The following is a 19,559-nucleotide window of genomic DNA, read 5'->3' as shown; positions in this document are numbered from 1 at the left end:
TCCCCGGAGGAGCCCCGTCTCTGGGAGTCGCTGGGCGTGTTGCAGGAGGAGGAGGAGGGGCTGGACGGAAAGGGGCATCCCTGCTCGCGGAGCCGGCCTGACGATCCGCTCCGGGGAGACGCTAATGGGGGAGCCGTTATGCAACAGGCAGCGTGCGGGGCTGCGGGCAGGACTTGGGGGGGAGGAGGAGGAAATGAGAGCAGATGCCGGCAAGTGGGGGCCGTGGAGCCTGGAAGGTGATGACAAGAAGTTCAGACGCACCAGGAATGCGGGATGGGGAGGGGACCGTGAAGATGGTGAAGAGGCGTGGTGTGGGAGACTTAACCGGATGGCGTTTTCTACCAGCCCTCGGAATAAATTGGGCAGATATTTTTTTTTCCTGTAGGTCAAATAGGTAAACGAGGTGTTTTCTGGAGAGGGAATGGAATTCCTTCTGGAGTTCTAGAAGAAGAGTCGGCAGGATTTAAAACTTTCCAGAGAGAAGGAAGAGAGAATAATTTTTTTTTTAGAAGATTAGATGGGTTTCAAAATCAAAAATACTTTGCAAAACAATGAAAATCTATGATGTTAAAAAGTACATTAATAGTTGTTCATTGGGAATGAGGGTGAGCACAATATAGTTGTCATTAAGATTATTAGCAGGACGTCACAAAGATGGGAACACTGAAAAAAATATAGATTTGAAACACCTCGTGAATCCATGAAACCACGTAAAACAGAACTCTAAAATACTGAAGTGTTCTTGCTACTACCTTCCAGTCGTAATCCAGGGATTTAAAGAAATAACTTTTCATAGTTGATCTCCACTTATGCATAAACCTTGTACATATTTGCTGTAACTTATTTAACCATAAGCTGCAAATATAATTACCCAAATGCTTTTGGATATTTATTTAAAACCATAAGGTCACAAAAATGTAAATTGAATGAACAACAAAAAAAAGCCAGCTGAATTTATCAGGAAATGGCAGGCCTGAGAGATAGGTAATGCCCTCTGGTCTAGAAGGTAAACAACTTTAGTATATATATAAAATCTTTTTTTTTTGTGGGGAGAGAGTTATGAGAGAAGGAATTGAGAAATGACCATCTTTGTTGCAGGGTCCTACCTTCCTACACTGCCCGGAAGTGGTTCAACCCACCACTGGTTCCCTGGAGTTCCACTCTGGGGACCTTTAGAAAGATTCCAGAAATTGATCTTGATTCCAGTGCTCAGCTGGTGGTGTGGCAGGCTGACAGTGTCCAAGGCCCTTGAATCTCTTGGCTTTATTGCATATGGTTAATGCTTTAAATAATCCTTGCCAATAAATGGGATTGACTATGGAAAATAGGAGCTATGCATTCTACATACAGAAGTTCCCTTAAATAGCTGAGTGGTTGAAGTGTGTGCCAAGGGAAACTGGAAAAGAATATGTAAGTAGAAGACTTGCTGAATTGGGAGGAAAGTCATACTCTGCAACATATTATTCTCTGAAGCCCCTTTGGAAAAGACAGCCTTTTTTGTAACTATTTTATACTTAACACCAAATTATGAACATAATTGTCAGAAAATACAGGTCTTCATAAAAAGTCTAATATAACTAAGCTGGTGTCCTTTAGCCAGATTAGATCTAGGTCCATTTGTATCGAGTTTTGGAAAATTTGATTCACAATCTGCCCCCGATTTATTTAGCAAACTGCTATTTAGGATGTACCCCTTTATAGTTGTAGTTGGGATATAGTATATTATTATTTTGAATTTTATTGATTCTTTTTTAGAAGAGAGAGAGGGGAGAGAGAAACATTGATTTGTTGTTTCACTTATTTATGCATTCACTGGTTGAATCTTGTATGTGCCCTGACTGGGGATTGAACCCACAACCTAGCGTAATATTTTTAATACTTTTAAGGTTATTGGGAGTACCTTTGAAGCATACATTTTTCTGGATGTTTCCTCCAGTTTGGGGATTTTTTTTTTTTTTTACTCTGTAGAAGATATGAAGTTATAACTAATCTAGCCAGTGACTGTGATGAGATTAGTGTTTTGAATAATAGTATTTTGAATTAAGTACTGAAGTGAGTACTTAATTCATGGCGTACTCTAAAGACTTTGCTTTCTAGAAATATCTTTAAATCTTAAATATGCTTTTTATACATTTTTTTGATGTGAGAGGTGATTATAGTTGTGTTCTGTTATAGATAAGTTTGTCAACAGTTCTTATATAAGAGTGAGGGAGGGAGGAAATAAAGTGTTCTCAGTCTAGCAACTCCAGTGGAGTAGTGATTGTAAAAGCTGAAAGCATCTCAGAGGGCGGTACTGGCCTTTACAGCAGTTACCTGATGCTTTAAGCCATGGGTGGGGAACCTTTTTTCTGTGAAAGACCATTTGGATGTTTATAACATCATTTGCAGGCCATACAAAATTGTCAACTTAAAAATTAGGCTGCTATTTTAAACATTTAATTAACTCACTCCTCATGCCTTGGCAGGGCCAGACCAAATGATTTCTTGGGCCTTATATGGCCCGCAGGCTGGACGTTCCCCACCTGTGATCTAGATTGGTGCTAGAAGGCCTGTGCTTTCTTAGTATCTAGGTCTTTTAAATGCCCATTAATATCTATTAAAGTTCTAACTCAGCAGTTTGTCTTCATCCCGTGGAATTATCATATAGCCAGGAGGTAGATTCTTTGACCAATAACACACATATTTCAATAATGTAAAGTACCTGCTGGGCCTGTGTGGGTCAATGGTTTAGCATCAACCTAGGAAACAAGAGGTCATCAGTTCAATTCCCAGTCAGGGCACGTGCCCTGGTTTTGGACTCAATCTCTGGTGGGGGATGTGCAGGAGGCAGCTGTCGATGATTATGTTTTTCTATCATTGAAGTTTCTATCTCTCCCTCTCTATTCCTCTCTTAAATTAAAAATAATAATTTAATCTATTAAAAGAGAAACATGCAAATTGACTGCCAGTGTGGCTCAGTTGATTGGAGCATCTTCCTGTATGCCAAAAGGTGGTGCATTCGATTCCCAGTCAGGGCACATACCTAGGTTGCGGGTTCCATCCCTAGTCCATGTGCTTACGGGAGGTGGAGGCAACCTATTGATGTTTCTCTCACCTCTCTCTCTCCTCTCCCTTCCTCTCTCTAAAATAAAATAAATTTTGCTTTATTTACAGGCATTGCTGTTTTCCAGTGAGGAATAGTAGTAAAAGTATTTTATTTACTTTTTGGCTGATACAAAGAAAAGATTTTAAGTTTCTCTGTAAAAATGGAGATGTTTCCTTCCGTGTTTGTTTAACTTCTTGCCAGAGCTGATTGGGCTAATGTGCAAACTGCGAATACATTTCTGTGATGTCAGCTGAGTTTTGCATGCATTTCTGTGCCACTCAGGTGTTAAGGCACTAATAATAGATTATCAGTGTAAAAGAAGAAATATCAAGTAAATACTAAAACCCATTGTAATCTGCATAGAAATGGAAGTATGTTCCAGGTGAAGTTCTGCTGAGTAGTGAGTAGTCATTATTTCCTTCTAGGAAATTCTACCTGGGAGAGGAAAAATGGAGATGGGAGACATGGAAGGTTTCAAAAGAATGTAGAGAGGGTGACATTTGCATAGAATTTTAATGAATGGCTAATCAGATGGACAAGATGAAGCAAACATTTCAGACAAGTCATAAAATTGTGGATTAGTTGGTGTGTTTGGGGAGTTACAGGTTGTTGGATATTCCTGAAGCAGAGTGGAAGGCTTGACACTGGAGAGGTATGTCAGTGTAGGTAGTGGAAATTTCTTTTAAAGGGAACAGAAAGGGCCATCATAAAAATAGAGCAGTAAATGTTGGTCTTCAGAATCCTGTTATATTGCTGTAGCAATTGTTTTTGCCTTGAGATAACAGTAGCTCCACAATGTGTATGAATTTCACATGCCTGAATTAACGCAACAGTAGTTTTTTTGTAACATGAGAAAGGAAAGAATTCTTTTGAAGTATTTTGTTGATTCTGTACTTGATTATTTGGGATATAAGACAGAGGGTTAGGACCCTAGAGAAACTTGCAGTTTGAAAAAATGTTTATTACAGCATTTGTTTCCAACAGTGAAAAATTAGAAACAAACTAAATGCCATCAGCAAGAGAATGGATAAATTGCAGTGTATTAAAAAATGGTATATTATTCAAATGAATGAACTGGGTGGATTAGCATGGATATATATAAACCAACATTGAACCTAATAAAAATATTTCAGGGCAAAACATAAGTAAGCTAGGATTTAAAGTTTTAAATTATGTAAAATGAACGATATATAGTTTATAGGATATACATATATGGCAAACATCTGTGAAAATGAACGCAATGATAAATACCAAATACAGAATTTCTGGGAGAGAGAGAGAGGAGCATGGGATTTGGATAGGGCAGTGATGGTGAACCTATGACGTGTGTCAGAGGTGACACGCGAACTCATTTTTTTGGTTGATTTTTCTTTGTTAAATGGCATTTAAATATATAAAATAAATATCAAAAGTATAAGTCTTTGTTTTACTATGGTTGCAAATATAAAAAAATTCCTATATGTGACACGGCACCAGAGTTAAGTTAGGGTTTTTCAAAATGCTGACACACCGAGCTCAAAAGGTTCGCCATCACTGGACAGTGTGTGTGTGTGTACACACCCACACCCACACACACGCGCGCGCGCGCGTGAGGCCCAATTTGTGCAAGGGTAGGCTTTCCCAGCTGCGGCGGCTGCCTCCATTCCTCCCTCACAGCCATGACTGCCTTGATCCTGGGGCTGCAGCCCTGGCTTCGTCTGGAAGGACGTCTGGTCTAATTAGCATATTACATTTTTATTATTATAGATTCTTTAGAATAATGCCTGGAACTAAATAAGACAAAATATTAAAAATTTGTGAAAGTTGGGTAGTAGGTACCCAGATGTTTTATTATTCTTGACATTTTTCTGGAAACATAAGAAAAAGAAGGGTTAGAAAAGTTGATGGACAGACATGAACAGCTATAACAATAAAGAAAGCTAAGTTTGGCCCTGGCCAGTGTGGCTGCTTGGTTGGAGTGTCATCCCATACACCAAATGGTGGCAGGTTCGATTCCCAGTCAGGACACATACCCAAGTTGTGGGTTCAATTTCTGGTGCGGGAAAGTGCGGGAGGCAACTGGTATTTCCCCCTTCCTCCCTTTCTCCCTCTGTCTAAAAATCAAATAAAAAAAATAACAATAGCTTTAAATAAATATTAAAAAAAGAAAACTAAGTTTGCCAGGTTAAGAATGAGCATGGCAGATGCTGAAGGCTGTGTGAGGTGAGAGGAGATAATACTTGATTGAGTAGAGCAGTGGTCGGCAAACTGCGGCTTGCGAGCCACATGCGGCTCCTTGGCTCCTTGAGTGTGGCTCTTCCACAAAATACCACGTGCGGGTGCGCACATACCGTGTGATTGAAACTTCATGGCCCATGTGCAGAAGTTGGTTTTCGGCCTGGGCAAGTCTATTTTGAAGAAGTGGCGTTAGAAGTGGGAGGTGTCGGTTGGTTGGGCAACGGGAGACGGCGCAGGCGGGCTGTGGGATACGCAGAGCGGGGGAGGTACATTGTTTTGAGGTACGTTCGCTGAGGTCGACCCCTTCCAACTCTTCCATCCACACTCGTCTATCTGAAACAAGTATACAAGATGAGTGTGGATGGGAGAGTTGGAAGGGGTTGACCACAGCGAACGTACCTCAATCCGATTGAGGATGTTTTTAGCAAAGGCCAGTTTAGGAGTAGCCTAATTAAGTTAATAACAACGTACCTACCTATATAGTTTAAGTTTAAACAATTTGGCTCTCAAAAGAAATTTCAATTGTCATACTGTTGATACTTGGCTCTGTTGACTAATGAGTTTGCCGACCACTGGAGTAGAGTATTGGTGACTATAGAGTGGAAAGTGGGGTGAGAACTGAACATGTCTAACTCATTTTAGCTGATGTTTTTTCTCATGATTTTTTTTTCTTATTTTAGAGAAATATGAAACGCAATGGGAGCAGAAATTGTTTGAATAGGAGAAGTAGGTTTGGTTCTCGAGAAAGAGACTGGCTGAGAGAAGATGTGAAGAGAGGCTGTGTTTACCTTTATGGAGCAGACACGACCACTGCCACTACAACCGCCACCGCCTCTGCCTCCTCCTCCTCCGCCTCCTCCTCATCCTCCGACTTACATCTTGTCCTTTGCACAGTAGAGACTCCAGCATCGGAAATATGTGCTGGAGAGGGAAGGGAAAGTCTTTATTTACAGCTGCATGGAGACCTGGTCAGGTAAGGTCTGAGTCTTACCACTGATTCTACTGCAGTGTAAGCAGTCCACATTTCTGCTTGGAAGTGCGCTTTAGGGCTTTAATTGTGCTGGAACTGATGTCGATTATGCTGTCACTAGGCTTGAAAGAGGTTTTTCCTTGGAATGCTGATGTTATCATTCTTAAATTTAAAAACTGTCAGTGAAGGAAAATTTGAAGTTACCTCATTTGGATTAAACAATAAGTCAGACATCTAAATTTAAAATAAATATTTTAAGAGTTTTTTTACCCCTGGCCCAGTATCTCAGTTGGTTAGAGTGTCATCCTAACAAGCCAAGGTTGCGGATTTGATCCCTGGTCAGGGCATGTGCAACAAGAATCAACCAGTGGATGCATAAGTAAGTGAAACAAAATCAGTTTCTCTCTCAAATCAATAAATAAAAATGTAAAAAAAATTACATGTAAATAGAATGAAATTGAAATACATAAAAGGAAATAGAGTGAATAGTATATATGCTCATGCATGAGTATGTTGCTGTTTACATATACATTTTAAAATTAATGGTGCTTTACATAACATGTTGTTGATTTAATATTATTTAGAGATCTTTCCATATTAGTATTTATATAGTTTTCATTTATTTAATGGCTGCATGGTCTACCATAATTTTATGAGTCTACCATTTTATGAGTTTACCATACTTAGAGCCAATCTCCTATTAATGGGCATTCAGATTGTTACTGTTTTTTTACTTCTACAAACAGAGCTGCAGTGAATATTCTTGTACCTATAATATTTCTCCTATGTGGGAGTCAGCTGTAGGATAAATTCCTGGAAGTTGAATTGCTGGATCAAAGGATACATGCACTTATAATTTTGATATGGATAGTCAAATTCCTCCTTACAGAAGTTATACGTTGATGAGTAACGTAAAAATATATCTATCTCCCTCTTATTTTTATGTAAATGTAGACACATAGTATGTATGAACACATCCTTGCTGTGAATAGAATGATTGTCAGCAGTTTTTAAATTAGATAATCATAAAGTCAACATTCCAAGGAAAAATCTCTTTTCAACCCTAATGACTTAAATTCTTGCAAATTTTATGGGAATTTTGTTATTCTGTTGCTTTAATTTTTATTTATTTTAATGAGTGAAGTTGAGCATATTTTCATAGGTTTTTAGGCCATTTATGTTGTTTTTTAAAAAAATACATTTTTATTGATTTCAGAGAGGAAGGGAGAGGGAGAGAGCGATAGAAACATCAATAATGAGAGAGAATCATTGGTTGGCTGTCTGCTGCATGACCTACACTGGGGATCTAGCCTACAACCTGGGCATGTGCCCTGAACAGCAATCTAACCGTAACCTCCTGGTTCATAGATTGATGCTCAACCACTGAGCTACACCAGCCTGGCTATTTATGTTTTCTTTAAAAATCTTTATATGAAGAAGAAAAGTATTCTCATAATAGTCTTCTACTGTGCATATGCAATCTTTGATTCTATTTATTTATTTATTTAACAAATCACTATTCTTTGAATTAGATGTCAAATGGTTCTTTGTATCTTGTTACCGGAAAGGGGAACTGGCCCTTGGTGGGTCTCCCTAGGGTCAGTGGGTAGTGTGTGGCTTCTTGACTTCATGCAGGAAAAATTTCACAATACAATTCAAGGTAACTGTGAGGGAACATTTACTAGAGCTGGGGATAGTAAAGGGCTTAGCACAGCAGAAGCCACAGGAGCGCCTAGGCTGTGCTGCCTTAGCTCTCTGGGAAGTCAGAGAAAAGGGGGCCCTGGGGACAGGTCAGGGGACCAGCCTGCAAGGAGCTGCCCCTGCCCATCGCTCCCCTGATTGCAAGGCTTGTTGGGTCCTTTGGAGTTTAGGAAGTACATGCCTGTGGGGGAAGGAGAAGGGAGAGGGGATGTCAGGTGCTGCTCCCCAGAGGGAGAGAGCGCCCTGGGTCCTCCGTCTTTACCTCTCCTACAGGAGGGAGTCTTAGGGGAGGTGTCAGGCGGGGAGGGTCTCAGTAGAGCATGCATCAGTTTTCTAGGAGTGCTCCTTCAGGGTGGGGTCTCCACTGATTGGTCAGTGTCACGGCAGGAGATCATTATCATTGCAGCTGGTCCTAGTGTCATCCATCTGGTTTTGCTGCTTTTCTGGGTCTGGAGCTGACATACAGCTGAGTCCTAGAGGTTATTTCTAGGGAGGTGACCGTCTGTATCTGCTGTAAATTGCTCTGCCAGTGTGTTCAGCTCTCTGTCTCAGTTTCCCTGTTCCACTTGTCCTAGCTTACTGGCCTGTCAACCTGACCCATGATTTTCTCCTCCCTTTCTCTGTAATAAATAAATATCTTAAAATAATTAAAAACTGGATTCAGCTTGAAAGTGAGAAAGCAAGCTTCCACTTACACCTTAAATGTGGTAATGGTAGTAACACCTTTAACTGAGCTAAAAATTGATGTCATTTTTAAAAATCTAAACAGGTTTAGTATGTGTTCCTTTTAGGATTTGGACTAATTCCTGAAAAAGATTAGCATGTGAATGTTTTCCTTGTTCACCAGTTAACTACATTTCCTAAATCCATTCGTAAAATGAAAGGATCAGACAGGGTGATCCTTAGGCTCTTCTAAATCTTAATACTGATTCTGATCTAATTTTATCAGGTGGAAAGCCTTGACCTACATATTGCTGGTAGTGGTTGATGGAGTTGATATATTTAAACGTACGACTTACTCATTTGTATACTAGTGTGTATGCATACAAAGATATTAACAATGTAGAGAAAACCCCACTTGAACTGGCTTACTAGTTAATTAAGAATCCAAATGTGACGGTCTGATGGATGCTTCTCTATCTCTGGATCTGTTTTTGTTCATCAGTTTATGTTGTTCATTATAAACCTCAGAGGGAAGGAAGGCAGGAGAGGGTGAGGGCAAGGGGGAAAGATCAACCAAAGGACTTGTATGCGTGCATATAAGCCTAACCAATGGATACAGATGTTGTTGAAAAGAAAAAAGTAGGAAAAAGAAGAATCCAAATGTGATGTAATTTACTTTTGTGAATCTAAACTACTTACAGTGGAGAGTTTGCCCCTTTTTAGCCTTCTGGGCTTGATAATTTTATAATTATTGAAGATATAATTGATTGGAAAACAATGAAAACACTATTGAATGTGGTTTGAAAAAAATGAATGTATTTTCATTGCTGAAGTAGGAGCTCAAGATGTCTCATTCAGCCAAAGAATGATGATGATGATGATGATAGATTTTAGCTGACATTAAGTGCTTTCTTTGGCTATCAGTGTGTTTACTTTACACATTTTTCCATTAAATCCTCACAACTCCAAGGGAGGTAATATATCATTCCTTTCAAATGAGGAAAAGTGAGGCTTTATGAGAGGTCAGGCAACCTGTTCAAGGTCAGGGAGGTACTGCAGGCAGTTGGAATGGCCTAAATCAGGGGTCCTCAAACGTTTTAAACAGGGGGCCAGTTCACTGTCCCTCAGACCGTTGGAGGACCGGACTATAGTTTAAAAAAAACTATGAACAAATTCCTATGCACACTGCACATATCTTATTTTGAAGTGAAAAAACAAAACGGGAACAAATACAATATTTGTATTTGCATGTGGCCTGCGGGCCGTAGTTTGAGGACTCCTGGCCTAAATCATTCAAGATTGATGGTGGACTTTGTTATGAGTAGAGGCCCTCCCAGGGAGAAACTGGCATGGTGTCCTTTACTCAGTTTCACTATTGAATCATACTTATTTAAAGATCACTTTTAACTGCCTTATTCAATGGTTAATTGCTTGAGTTCAGTCTTACTTTATCTAATTAGAGGAAAAGGTACTTTCTTCATAATGGACCATTTTTTGCTGCTTCCTGAAGTGTAATAGGTATTCATTGTAGAAATTTTAGAAAAAATGAAAAAGTGTAAAGAGAAATAATTTTTAATGGTTAATGATTGTAGATAATGTCATTTAATCCTTACAACAATCTCGTGAGGTAAATATAATTCACATTTTGGCTCAGTGGATAGAGTGAGAGAGATAAATCTCTCTCAGTGGAGAGTCCCAGGTTCGATTCTGGTCAAGGGCATGTACCTTGGTTGTGAGCACATCCCCAGTAGGGGGTGTGCAGGAGGCAACTGATCGATGTTTCTCTCTCATCGATGTTTCTAACTATCCCTCTCCCTTCCTCTCTGTAAAAAATTGATAAAAAAATTATATATATACATATATATATTCATATATATATATAAAATTTACATTTTATAGATGAGGAAAATGAGGTTTAGAAAGGTCACCTGAGATCACTGGGCTATATATAAGTGGTAGAGCTGGAATTTGAACTCTGGCATTCTGACACCAGATCCCATATATTGCCTACACATGGTAACATTTTTTCCCCCAGATTTTTTTGAAAGTGAGGGTGTGTATAACTTTTAAAAATTACATACTGTATTTGAGCCTGGCTGGTGTAATTCAGTGGTTGGCATCAACCTATAAACCAGAAGGTCATGGTTAGATTCCAGGTTGTGGGGAGTGTGCAGGAGGCAGCCAATCAATGATTCTCTCTCATCATTGATGTTTCTTTCTTCTCCTTCCTCTTTGAAATCAATTAAATTTTTTTTTTTAAATTACATATTTAGGGCCATACCATATATTTAATTTTATTTACTGCTTACTTCAATTAATTTTCTTGTGTCATTAAAAATTCCTTAGATACCAGTTTTTTTTGTTTTTAAAATTTTTAAATTTATTTATTGATTTTAGAGAGGAAGGGAGAGAGAGACAGAGAGAAACATTGATTTTTTTGTTCTACTTATTTATGCTTTCATTGGTTGATTCTTGTATGTGCCTTGACTGGGGATAGAACCCACAACCTTGGCATTTTGGAACAGTGCTCTAACCAAATGCAGTTCCTGGCCAAGCAGTTTTAATTGCTACAGAATATTCCATTTTATGGAGATACTGTTTTAAAATTGAGAAATAATATGCAATAATGGTTGAGCTTGGATTTTGGAATGAGAGTGCATGGGTTTAGATCCTGGCTTCTGACAGTTACTATGCAAGTTACATAATGCTCTGTGCCTTAGTTTACTAATCTGTAAAAGGAAGAATGATATTTACATTATAGAGTTGTCTTAAGGATAAATTATACATGTTATGAAGATTAAATGAATTAATACTTATCAAGTAGTGTTTTTTTTTCTTTTTAAAATACATTTTATTGATTTTTCACAGAGAGGAATAGAGAGTTAGAAACATCGATGAGAGAGAAACATGGATCAGCTGCCTCCTGCAACCCACCGGGGATGTGCCTGCAACCCAGGTACATGCCCTTGACTGGAGCCGAATCTGGGACCCTTCAGTCCACAGGCTGACGCTCTATCCACTGAGCCAAACTGGCTAGGGCAAGTAGTATTTCTTAAACTCCAGTGTCACCTGGGGAGCTTGCTAACATACAGATTCTGATTCAGTAGATCTGGGGTGGGGCCAGAAGTTTTGTATTAGGCTCTGTAGTGATGTGCTACACTTAGAGGAGCAAGGAAGTAAAGTACTTAGAATGATGCCTGGCATCAAATAGGTGCTCAATAAATGTTACCTATTTGGGTTGTTTCAAATTATTCGACTCTTAGAACTAGTGTTGTGATAACTAAACCTTTGCCCATAAATGTTTACATTGTTGATTTTCCTGGGCTTGGTCCTAGAAATGAGATTACTGGGACTAAAGTTGCATCATATGTTTTCCAAATCAACCATGACTTACTTCTTTTGGTACTCTTTTTCAGTCATGGACTTGTCACCTGAGTAAAATTGAAGGATTACTGATTTGTAGAATTTTAGCACTTGAAGAGAGAGCCCGAGAGACATCATTTTCTAGGGAAAGGAAGTCTATCCTAACCTAATAGCCCTTCCACCCTCCACCCTTTCTAACATTTTGAAATATGTATGGGGGTAGGGTTTTTTGGTTGTCACAACTATTGGGGAGAGTTACCAGCATTTGGGGTACAAGGGCCCAAAGAGCCTTCATGTCCTCAATGTGTGGGACTGTCTTACACAACAAAGACTTACCTTGCCCAGAAAGCCAGTGATTTTCCTAAGGGGTAATCACTGAGACCATGTCCCTTCGTTTTATGATGTGAAACAGTGTCCCGGAGAGGCAGGCTGTAAGCACATTCCTGCAGCTTCCTGGTGCTGGTGCTGTGTTGAAACACAGTGTCTTGTCTCGCAGTCCATTGCTTTTTACATGGTAATGGCTGGTCAGTCTTTTTTATTGAACTGCCTCAGTGATAAATGACTCACTAGTGGAGCTTAGTGTAATCATTGCCTTCTGTCTAGGAAGTTGTAACAAGATCATATGTGATAAAATGGAATGCCCTTTGGCTCATGATGATATATTTGCTTTAATTCTTAGTCATCAAAATGACGAAGATTTCTATATTTGATAGACTACCTTTTAAGATAAGCTAAGAAACAATAATATGTATATCAGAAAACAATGCCCTAGGAATTTGGGATCCTGAGTTCTATTTCCTTTTGTCAGTGACTTGCTGGGTGACCTCTCACAAGTCACTAAAATTTTGTTTACTATCCTGTACAATAAAAGCCTAATATGTAAATTGTCCCCTCGGGCGGTTGGTCGATCGGGAGTTCCCCTGGGAGACCAGGATTTTGACCGCTCGCTATGACATGTGCTGACCACCAGGGGGCGGCACAGAACATGGTGGGTGTCAGTGACGTGACGCCTGGGTGGGGGGCTGCGACCTCTTACTGGCTACCCAGGGGCAGGAGTGATTGGGACGGAGGTGTGGTGAGAACGCAGGATGTTCTCCAAGCTTGCTCTTACGTCCCCTGCTACCCTCCCCCGGGACATCAGGGCTCATGTGCTGGGCAAGCCCCGTGCTCAGGTACTGGGCGCCTACGAGGAGCCCACCCCGCACCCGCGTAGTCTCTTATTGGTGAGCTGATCAGGCTCCCCATCTGTTTGCTCGGGAGCCAGTTTGAAAGCCCGGCTGGCCAGGAGAGAACACGCTGCCTGCCTGGCTTTCATTCGGCGCTGCTGGGCAGCCCAGAGGTCTATGCTGTGCCCCGGCCCTTGGCGTCCGACCATGCTTACCACATCCTTATGTGTGGACTTGGGCGCCTTGACTCAGGCAGAGGGGGGTGCCCAGGGGCCCAGGTGCTGCCCAGGGCCCAGAGGTGAGCTGGGACCTGCCCTTCCACACCAGAAGCTTGCGCTTCAATTGCCGGCAAGGCCTAGGGACCACACCCATGCACGAATTTCATGTATCTGGCTTCTGGTATCCTATATAATAAAAGCCTAATATGCTAAGTGTCCGGTCGTCTGGTCAGTAGTTCAGCCAATCAAAACGTAATATGCTAATGATATGCTAAGGCTGCTCAACCCCTCACTATGATGTGCACTGACCACCAGGAGCCCTCCTACAGTCCCTCCCCGGCTGGCCAACCTCCCATCCCTCCCTGGCCCTGATTGTGCACTGGTGGGGTCCCTCAGCCTGCCCTGTGCCCTCTCACAATCCAGGACCCCTCGAGGGATGACTGAGAACCAGTTTTGGCTCTACAGCAGAACAACCAGTCACTATGATGCACACTGACCACCAGGGGGTAGATGCTCAATGCAGGAGCTGCCCCCTGGTGGTCAGTGCACTCCCACAGCGGGAGCGCCACTCAGCCAGAAGCCGGGCTCATGGCTGGCGAGTGAAGCGGAGGTGGAGGGAGCCTCTCCCGCCTCCATGGCAGTAGGACATTCTCCAAGGGCTCCCAGACTACAAGAGGGCGCAGGCCAGGCTGAGGGACTGCCCCCCCCCTACCCCCCAGTGCATGAATTTTGTGCACTGGGCCTCTAGGCTTACCTAATAATAGAGAAACATGTAAATTAACCATCCCTCCATGCTACACTCCCCAGCCAATCAGGAGAGTATGTAAATTAACCCAACAAAGATGGTGGTTAATTTGCATACGTAGGAGTGAAGTGGTGGAGTGAAGACTGAAGGCTTCGTCTGGAGCGAAGGCCTGGGTCCTGGTGCTGGAGGAAAACCAGTGCCAGCAGCCAGGGGAAGGGAAGGCCTATTGCACAAATCTCTTCGTGCAACGGGCCTCTGGTTATGTATATATTGGTCATGATGTCAGTCATGGCATTGCTTGTTTGATTTTGGTGCTTTTCTGGGTCTGGAGCTAAAACACAACTGAGGCTTACATGTATTTGATGTGGGTCAGAACCTAGTAAGTCCTGGGGTCTTAATGCTTAAGGGCTATTCTCCAGCCCCCTCTAAGGGCGCTAACTAGCATGACTAGCAACATGCCAGGGGAGGAAAGGTCAGGGGAGGGTCCTAACTGCATGACCAGGGAGATGCTAGGGAAGGAAAGGTCATCCCGGGGGGCCAGTTCTTGGTTTCCCAGTTTTTTGTTTTTTATTTTTATTTTTATTGATTTCAGAGAGGAAGAGGGAGAGAGAAAGAAATACCAATGATGAGAGAATCATTGATCGGCTGCCTCCTGCACGCCTGCATTGGGGATCGAGCCTGCAGCCCAGGCATGTGCCCTGACCCTTCAGTCTGCAGGCTGATGCTCTATCCACTGAGCCAAACCAGCTAGGGCTTGTTTTCCCAGTTGTTAGGCACTCAGGGCTTTCTGTACCTGCCCCATCTTCCTTACTCTGCTCACGTCTGTCTAGCTGCCTACCACAAACAGTCCCAAGGCTTTGTTTCTGGGATTATTTGTTGCAGGTCAGAGCCTCATTGTCCTGAGGGCTTAAGGGAGTGGTGGTGTAAGGGCTTGTATGGGAATCATATGAGACTATTCTCCGGCCACTTGTTCCTCCTCTCAGGGAGTCTACCAAATGTTGAGCAATGTGCTGGGGAGGAAAGGTTAAGGGAGCATCCCAAATGCATGACCAGCGATTTGCTAGGGAGGAAAGGTCACCTGGGGGAGAGGTCCCATCAACAATACTTGTTTTCCCAGTTACTAGGCATTTGGGGCTTTCCTTCCTGGTGACCTTCAGTACCTGACCTATCCTTCTTAATCTGCTTATGTCTAACTGCCTACTATATCAAGAATATATACTGCCCTAGCTGGTTTGGCTCAGCAGATAGAGCATCGGACTGCGGACCAAGGGTCCTGGATTCGATTCAGATCAAGGGCATGTACCTCGGTTGCAGGCTTCTCCCGGCCCAGGCCCTGGTCGAGGTGCTTGCAGGAGGCAACCAATGGATGTGTTTCTCTCACATTGATATTTCTATCTTTTCCTCTCCCTTCCACTCTCTAAAAATCAATGGCAAAATATTCTCTGGTGAGGATTAAAAAAAAAAGAGTATGTTCTGAATGAATTATCACTGAAGAAGGAAAAAGATTATTTTTGTTTTGTGCTTCATATTTCTATACTGTTTTAAAACTTTCAAGGAATGTCTTATAGTTCTAACTAGCATTGGTCAGTGGTTAGACCATCAGCCAGGGTCTCGGAGGGTCTCGGGTTTGATTCCCTGTGAGGAGCACATACCTCAGTTGTAGGTTCGATCCCTGGCCCTGATCGGGGTATGTGTTGGAAACAACAAATGGATGTGTCTCCCTGACATTGATGTCCCCCCTCCCCCCCCCATCCTGTTGCTCCCTTCCACTCTCTAAAATGTCCATGGAAAACATCCTGGGGTGAGGATTAACAACAACAACAAAGGAATGTGTTATACATTAATTTGTTTTTATTTAAATTCTTTTTGTTTTTATATTTTAATACTTATGAAATCAGCTTATGTTTTAGAGTTGTTGGTGGGTCATAATTTAATTGGCGGCGTTTTTATTTTATTAATGGTTATTGCAGTACCATCTAGTTTACTACAATACAATTCTGACACTAACCACCAGAGTTTTCAAAGACTTCACAAGTTAAAGGGCATAGTCCCCCCAAAAATTGTCTTTACTCCACATGCTGGCCACATTTCTGACCTACTGGATACAAGTTAGGAGGTCACTTTGGTCCCTTCAAGTTCAGTAAATTCACTAGAACAACTCAGAACGCAAGACAGCATACACTTACAATTACAGTTTTAGTAGAAAGGATACAAATCAGGACCCATCCAGCCAAATGAAGAGACAGACACATAAGGGTCCTGAAGGTAGAACTTATTTCCCAATTCCCATGTCACCATCCCCAGGACATTAATGCGTTCACTCACCAGGAAGCTCCATGGAACTTGGATACAGTTTTTATTGGGTAGACTTGAATGATCATGTGCTTGGAACTCGACTTCCAGCCCTCACTCCTCCACCAAGATAGGCTGGCTCCTAGTTCCAACCAAATCCTCTTTCTGGTGACCAGCCCCTGTCCTGAGTCATCATATCTCTTAGTGTAAACTCAGGGGTGATGCAAGGGGCTCATGAATAAAACACTCCCATTACTCAGGAAATTCCAAGGATTTAGAATCTCCCTCCCAGGTACCAGGGACCAACACTACTAAGATTCTTTATTGTAGAACAGTGATGCATAAAAAATAGCATATATATAATCCTCACCCGAGGATATACTTACTGATTTTAGGGAGAGAGAAAAAAAGATAAAAACATCAATGTAAGAGAGAACATCAATTGGTTGCCTTTCCTATATGCCCCGACCGGGGATTGAACCTGTGACCTAAGTATGTGCCCTGACTGGAAATCAAACCCAAAACCTTTTGGTATATGGGACGATCCTCCAACCCACTGAACTATACAAGCCAGGACAAAAACAGAGTATTTTTCAAATGATAGTGTATTAGACTGAATGGAACACAGTAATTTAAAACAAGTTTTTAGGTTCTTTGGTATAAGTTAACATAAGTGCTTTGCATTCTCTTCTGTGTAAATTATTTTAACTATGTAAAATAATGTGGTTTGCCTAAAAGAAGGTAGGTTTTGTAATGAAACCAGCACAGGGGGAAACCTTGATGCCATTATGTAGTGATTATGTGACTCTCGGAGCCGCATTTTTCTTTTTTGCAAAATAGGCATAGCCTTGTAAAATGTAAAACACTTCTAGCCTGTTGTCAGTCATGGAGTAGACATTCAAGTACCCTTATTGTTGCTGTTTGTCTTATTAATCTACATTGCTGATCTTAATATTTGCAGATTTTACCTTTATAGGTGGCCAGGGATTGAGTTTTCGTCTGAATTTGATGTCGAGAGCACTGCACTGTTTTGTTAGGGTCATTGATATAATGTATTATTCCTTTTCTTGGATTTCAATAATATGAACTTTTGCCTCTCACTATTATTAATAACAGTTTTTTGTTCTTGTTAACCCTCACCTGAGGTTATTTTTCCCATTGATTTCTTCGAGAGAGGGGAAGGGTAGGAGAGAAAGAGAGAGAAACACTTATGCTAGAGCAGTGATGGCGAACCTATGACACGTGTGTCAGAGGTGACACGCGAACTCATTTTTTTGGTTGATTTTTCTTTGTTAAATGGGATTTAAATATATAAAATAAATATCAAAAATATAAGTCTTTGTTTTACTATGGTTGCAAATATCAAAAAATTTCTATATGTGACACGGCACCAGAGTTAAGTTAGGGTTTTTCAAAATGTTGACACGCTGAGCCCAAAAGGTTCGCCATCACTGTGCTAGAGAGACACATTGATTGGTTGCCTTCCCACACTCGGCCTGGTTGGGGTCAGGGATCAAGCCTGCAACCGAGGTATGTGCCCTTAACCAGAATGAAACCCGAGACCCTTCACACCTCAGGCCAACATTCCAATCACTGAGCCAAACCGCCTAGGTCAGTGGTCAGCAAACTGCGGCTCGCAAGCCACATGTGGCTCTTTGGCCCCTTGAGTGTGGCCACGAAGTTCCAATTGCACTGTATGTGCATGTCTGCACGTGGTATTTTGTGGAAGAGCCACACTCAAGGGGCCGACCACTGGGCTAGGGCCTAACTAAAAATTCTTGTGAAATGTTAGTTGGAATAAAATTTATTCCTCTCTTAATTGTGGATACTACTATTTAAAATAACTGTTGGCTACTATTAGCTAAGAACTATAAACCAGTGTTGATAGCATTACTGTATTGGTTGAGAAATAACCATATGCATATATATTCAGATTAACAAGGACATGGTAGCTCCTAGAAACCTTAGAAGCAAACTAAGACTATTTCAGTAGTCTTACTGTCTTTCTTTAAAGCAAGTTAGAATATTTCAAATGCTGAGTGTTGTGATCCTTTCATTGCCAACATTACTCTCTCCTAAACCTGTTTAACAGTACCGTGTATAATTTTCCTTTGATATGTGAGAGTTTTAACAATAGCTGAGTACCAGCCTGTTAAACTTTTGGAACTTTGAAACACAAAATTGATCTGTAAGCATATTATAGCATTTCCCTCCCCCTTACTCTCTACTCTTTTAAGCAGATGAGTTTAATAAGTAAATGGAATTAGTCCCTCATTTTACTTGTTTTTGCTGTTCTTGAAATATTTCTTGTTTACTCATTTATGCTAAATTAGTAAGAGCAGATGTGGAGATCCTTTTGATTTTTTTTCTCCCACCAGAGAAAATACTTTCTTTAGGTGGAAATTATAATATAGAGAGGTTTCAAAATCAACAGAGCCTTTTTAAAAATTTTATTTTTTACTGAATTTATTGGGTGACATTGGTTAATAAAACTATAGGTTTTAGGTGTATAGTTCTATAATACATCAATCTACAGAGCCTTTTTAGGAAAGGAAATTTGGTCATTTGAATATTAGAATTAGGATGTTTCCATTTCCCTTGGTTTTTCTAGCGAGAAGTTGAAAAATTGAGCTAGTAAGATTTAACCTGAAAGTATTATTTCTTGGTCCTGAATATGTGATCATTATATGGAATTTTGATATTTAAATACATGAAACTCTGTATCCAAAAATAATAGCAGGGTTATATTAGGAAGATATCCTGGGAATGGAATAGACACTTGAGTTCTAAAAGACCCTAACGATGAGCTGGCCCAATGTGATTCTTAAGGAGTCTTTTAAAATATTGGTGACAGATGGCTTCCTAGCTCTGTGAGCTATTTTGAGAGGCAGTCTGTTTCATTATGGACAGCTCCAATATTCTTCCTCATTTTTAACTCGTTTACCTGTGCAGCAACAACTCATTCTTCCTACCGTATTTGCCGGCGTATAAGACGACTGGGCGTATAAGACGACCCCCTAACATTTCCACTCAAAATACAGAGTTTGTTATATACTCGCCGTATAAGACTACCCCCTCTTCCGCACACCTTCCACACACCAAATAAAAGGTAAAACAATATCAGATTTGATTTTAACAT

General features: G+C 41.0%; 1 protein-coding gene across 2 annotated transcripts in view; it reads left to right on the top strand.

The window, feature by feature from the left end:
- Window positions 1-1,078: 1,078 nt before the first annotated feature.
- Window positions 1,079-19,559, top strand: part of PHLPP2 (PH domain and leucine rich repeat protein phosphatase 2) — a 74,709-nt gene continuing 56,228 nt past the window's right edge. Inside the window, exons 1-2 of one of the 2 annotated variants that reach the window (XM_006755789.2) lie at window positions 1,079-1,410; window positions 5,983-6,275. In XM_006755789.2, coding sequence (XP_006755852.1) covers window positions 5,989-6,275 — 287 coding nt within the window. In that variant the 5' untranslated portion in view covers window positions 1,079-1,410; window positions 5,983-5,988. Of the gene's footprint in view, window positions 1,411-5,982; window positions 6,276-8,913; window positions 8,982-19,559 lie in introns of those variants that run through there. The other variant, XM_015558807.1, reaches the window with a different exon arrangement.

Source organism: Myotis davidii, unplaced genomic scaffold (genome assembly GCF_000327345.1).
Source record: "Myotis davidii unplaced genomic scaffold, ASM32734v1 scaffold453, whole genome shotgun sequence".
Lineage (NCBI taxonomy): Eukaryota > Metazoa > Chordata > Mammalia > Chiroptera > Vespertilionidae > Myotis > Myotis davidii.
This window is presented reverse-complemented; position numbering and strand designations above follow the sequence as displayed.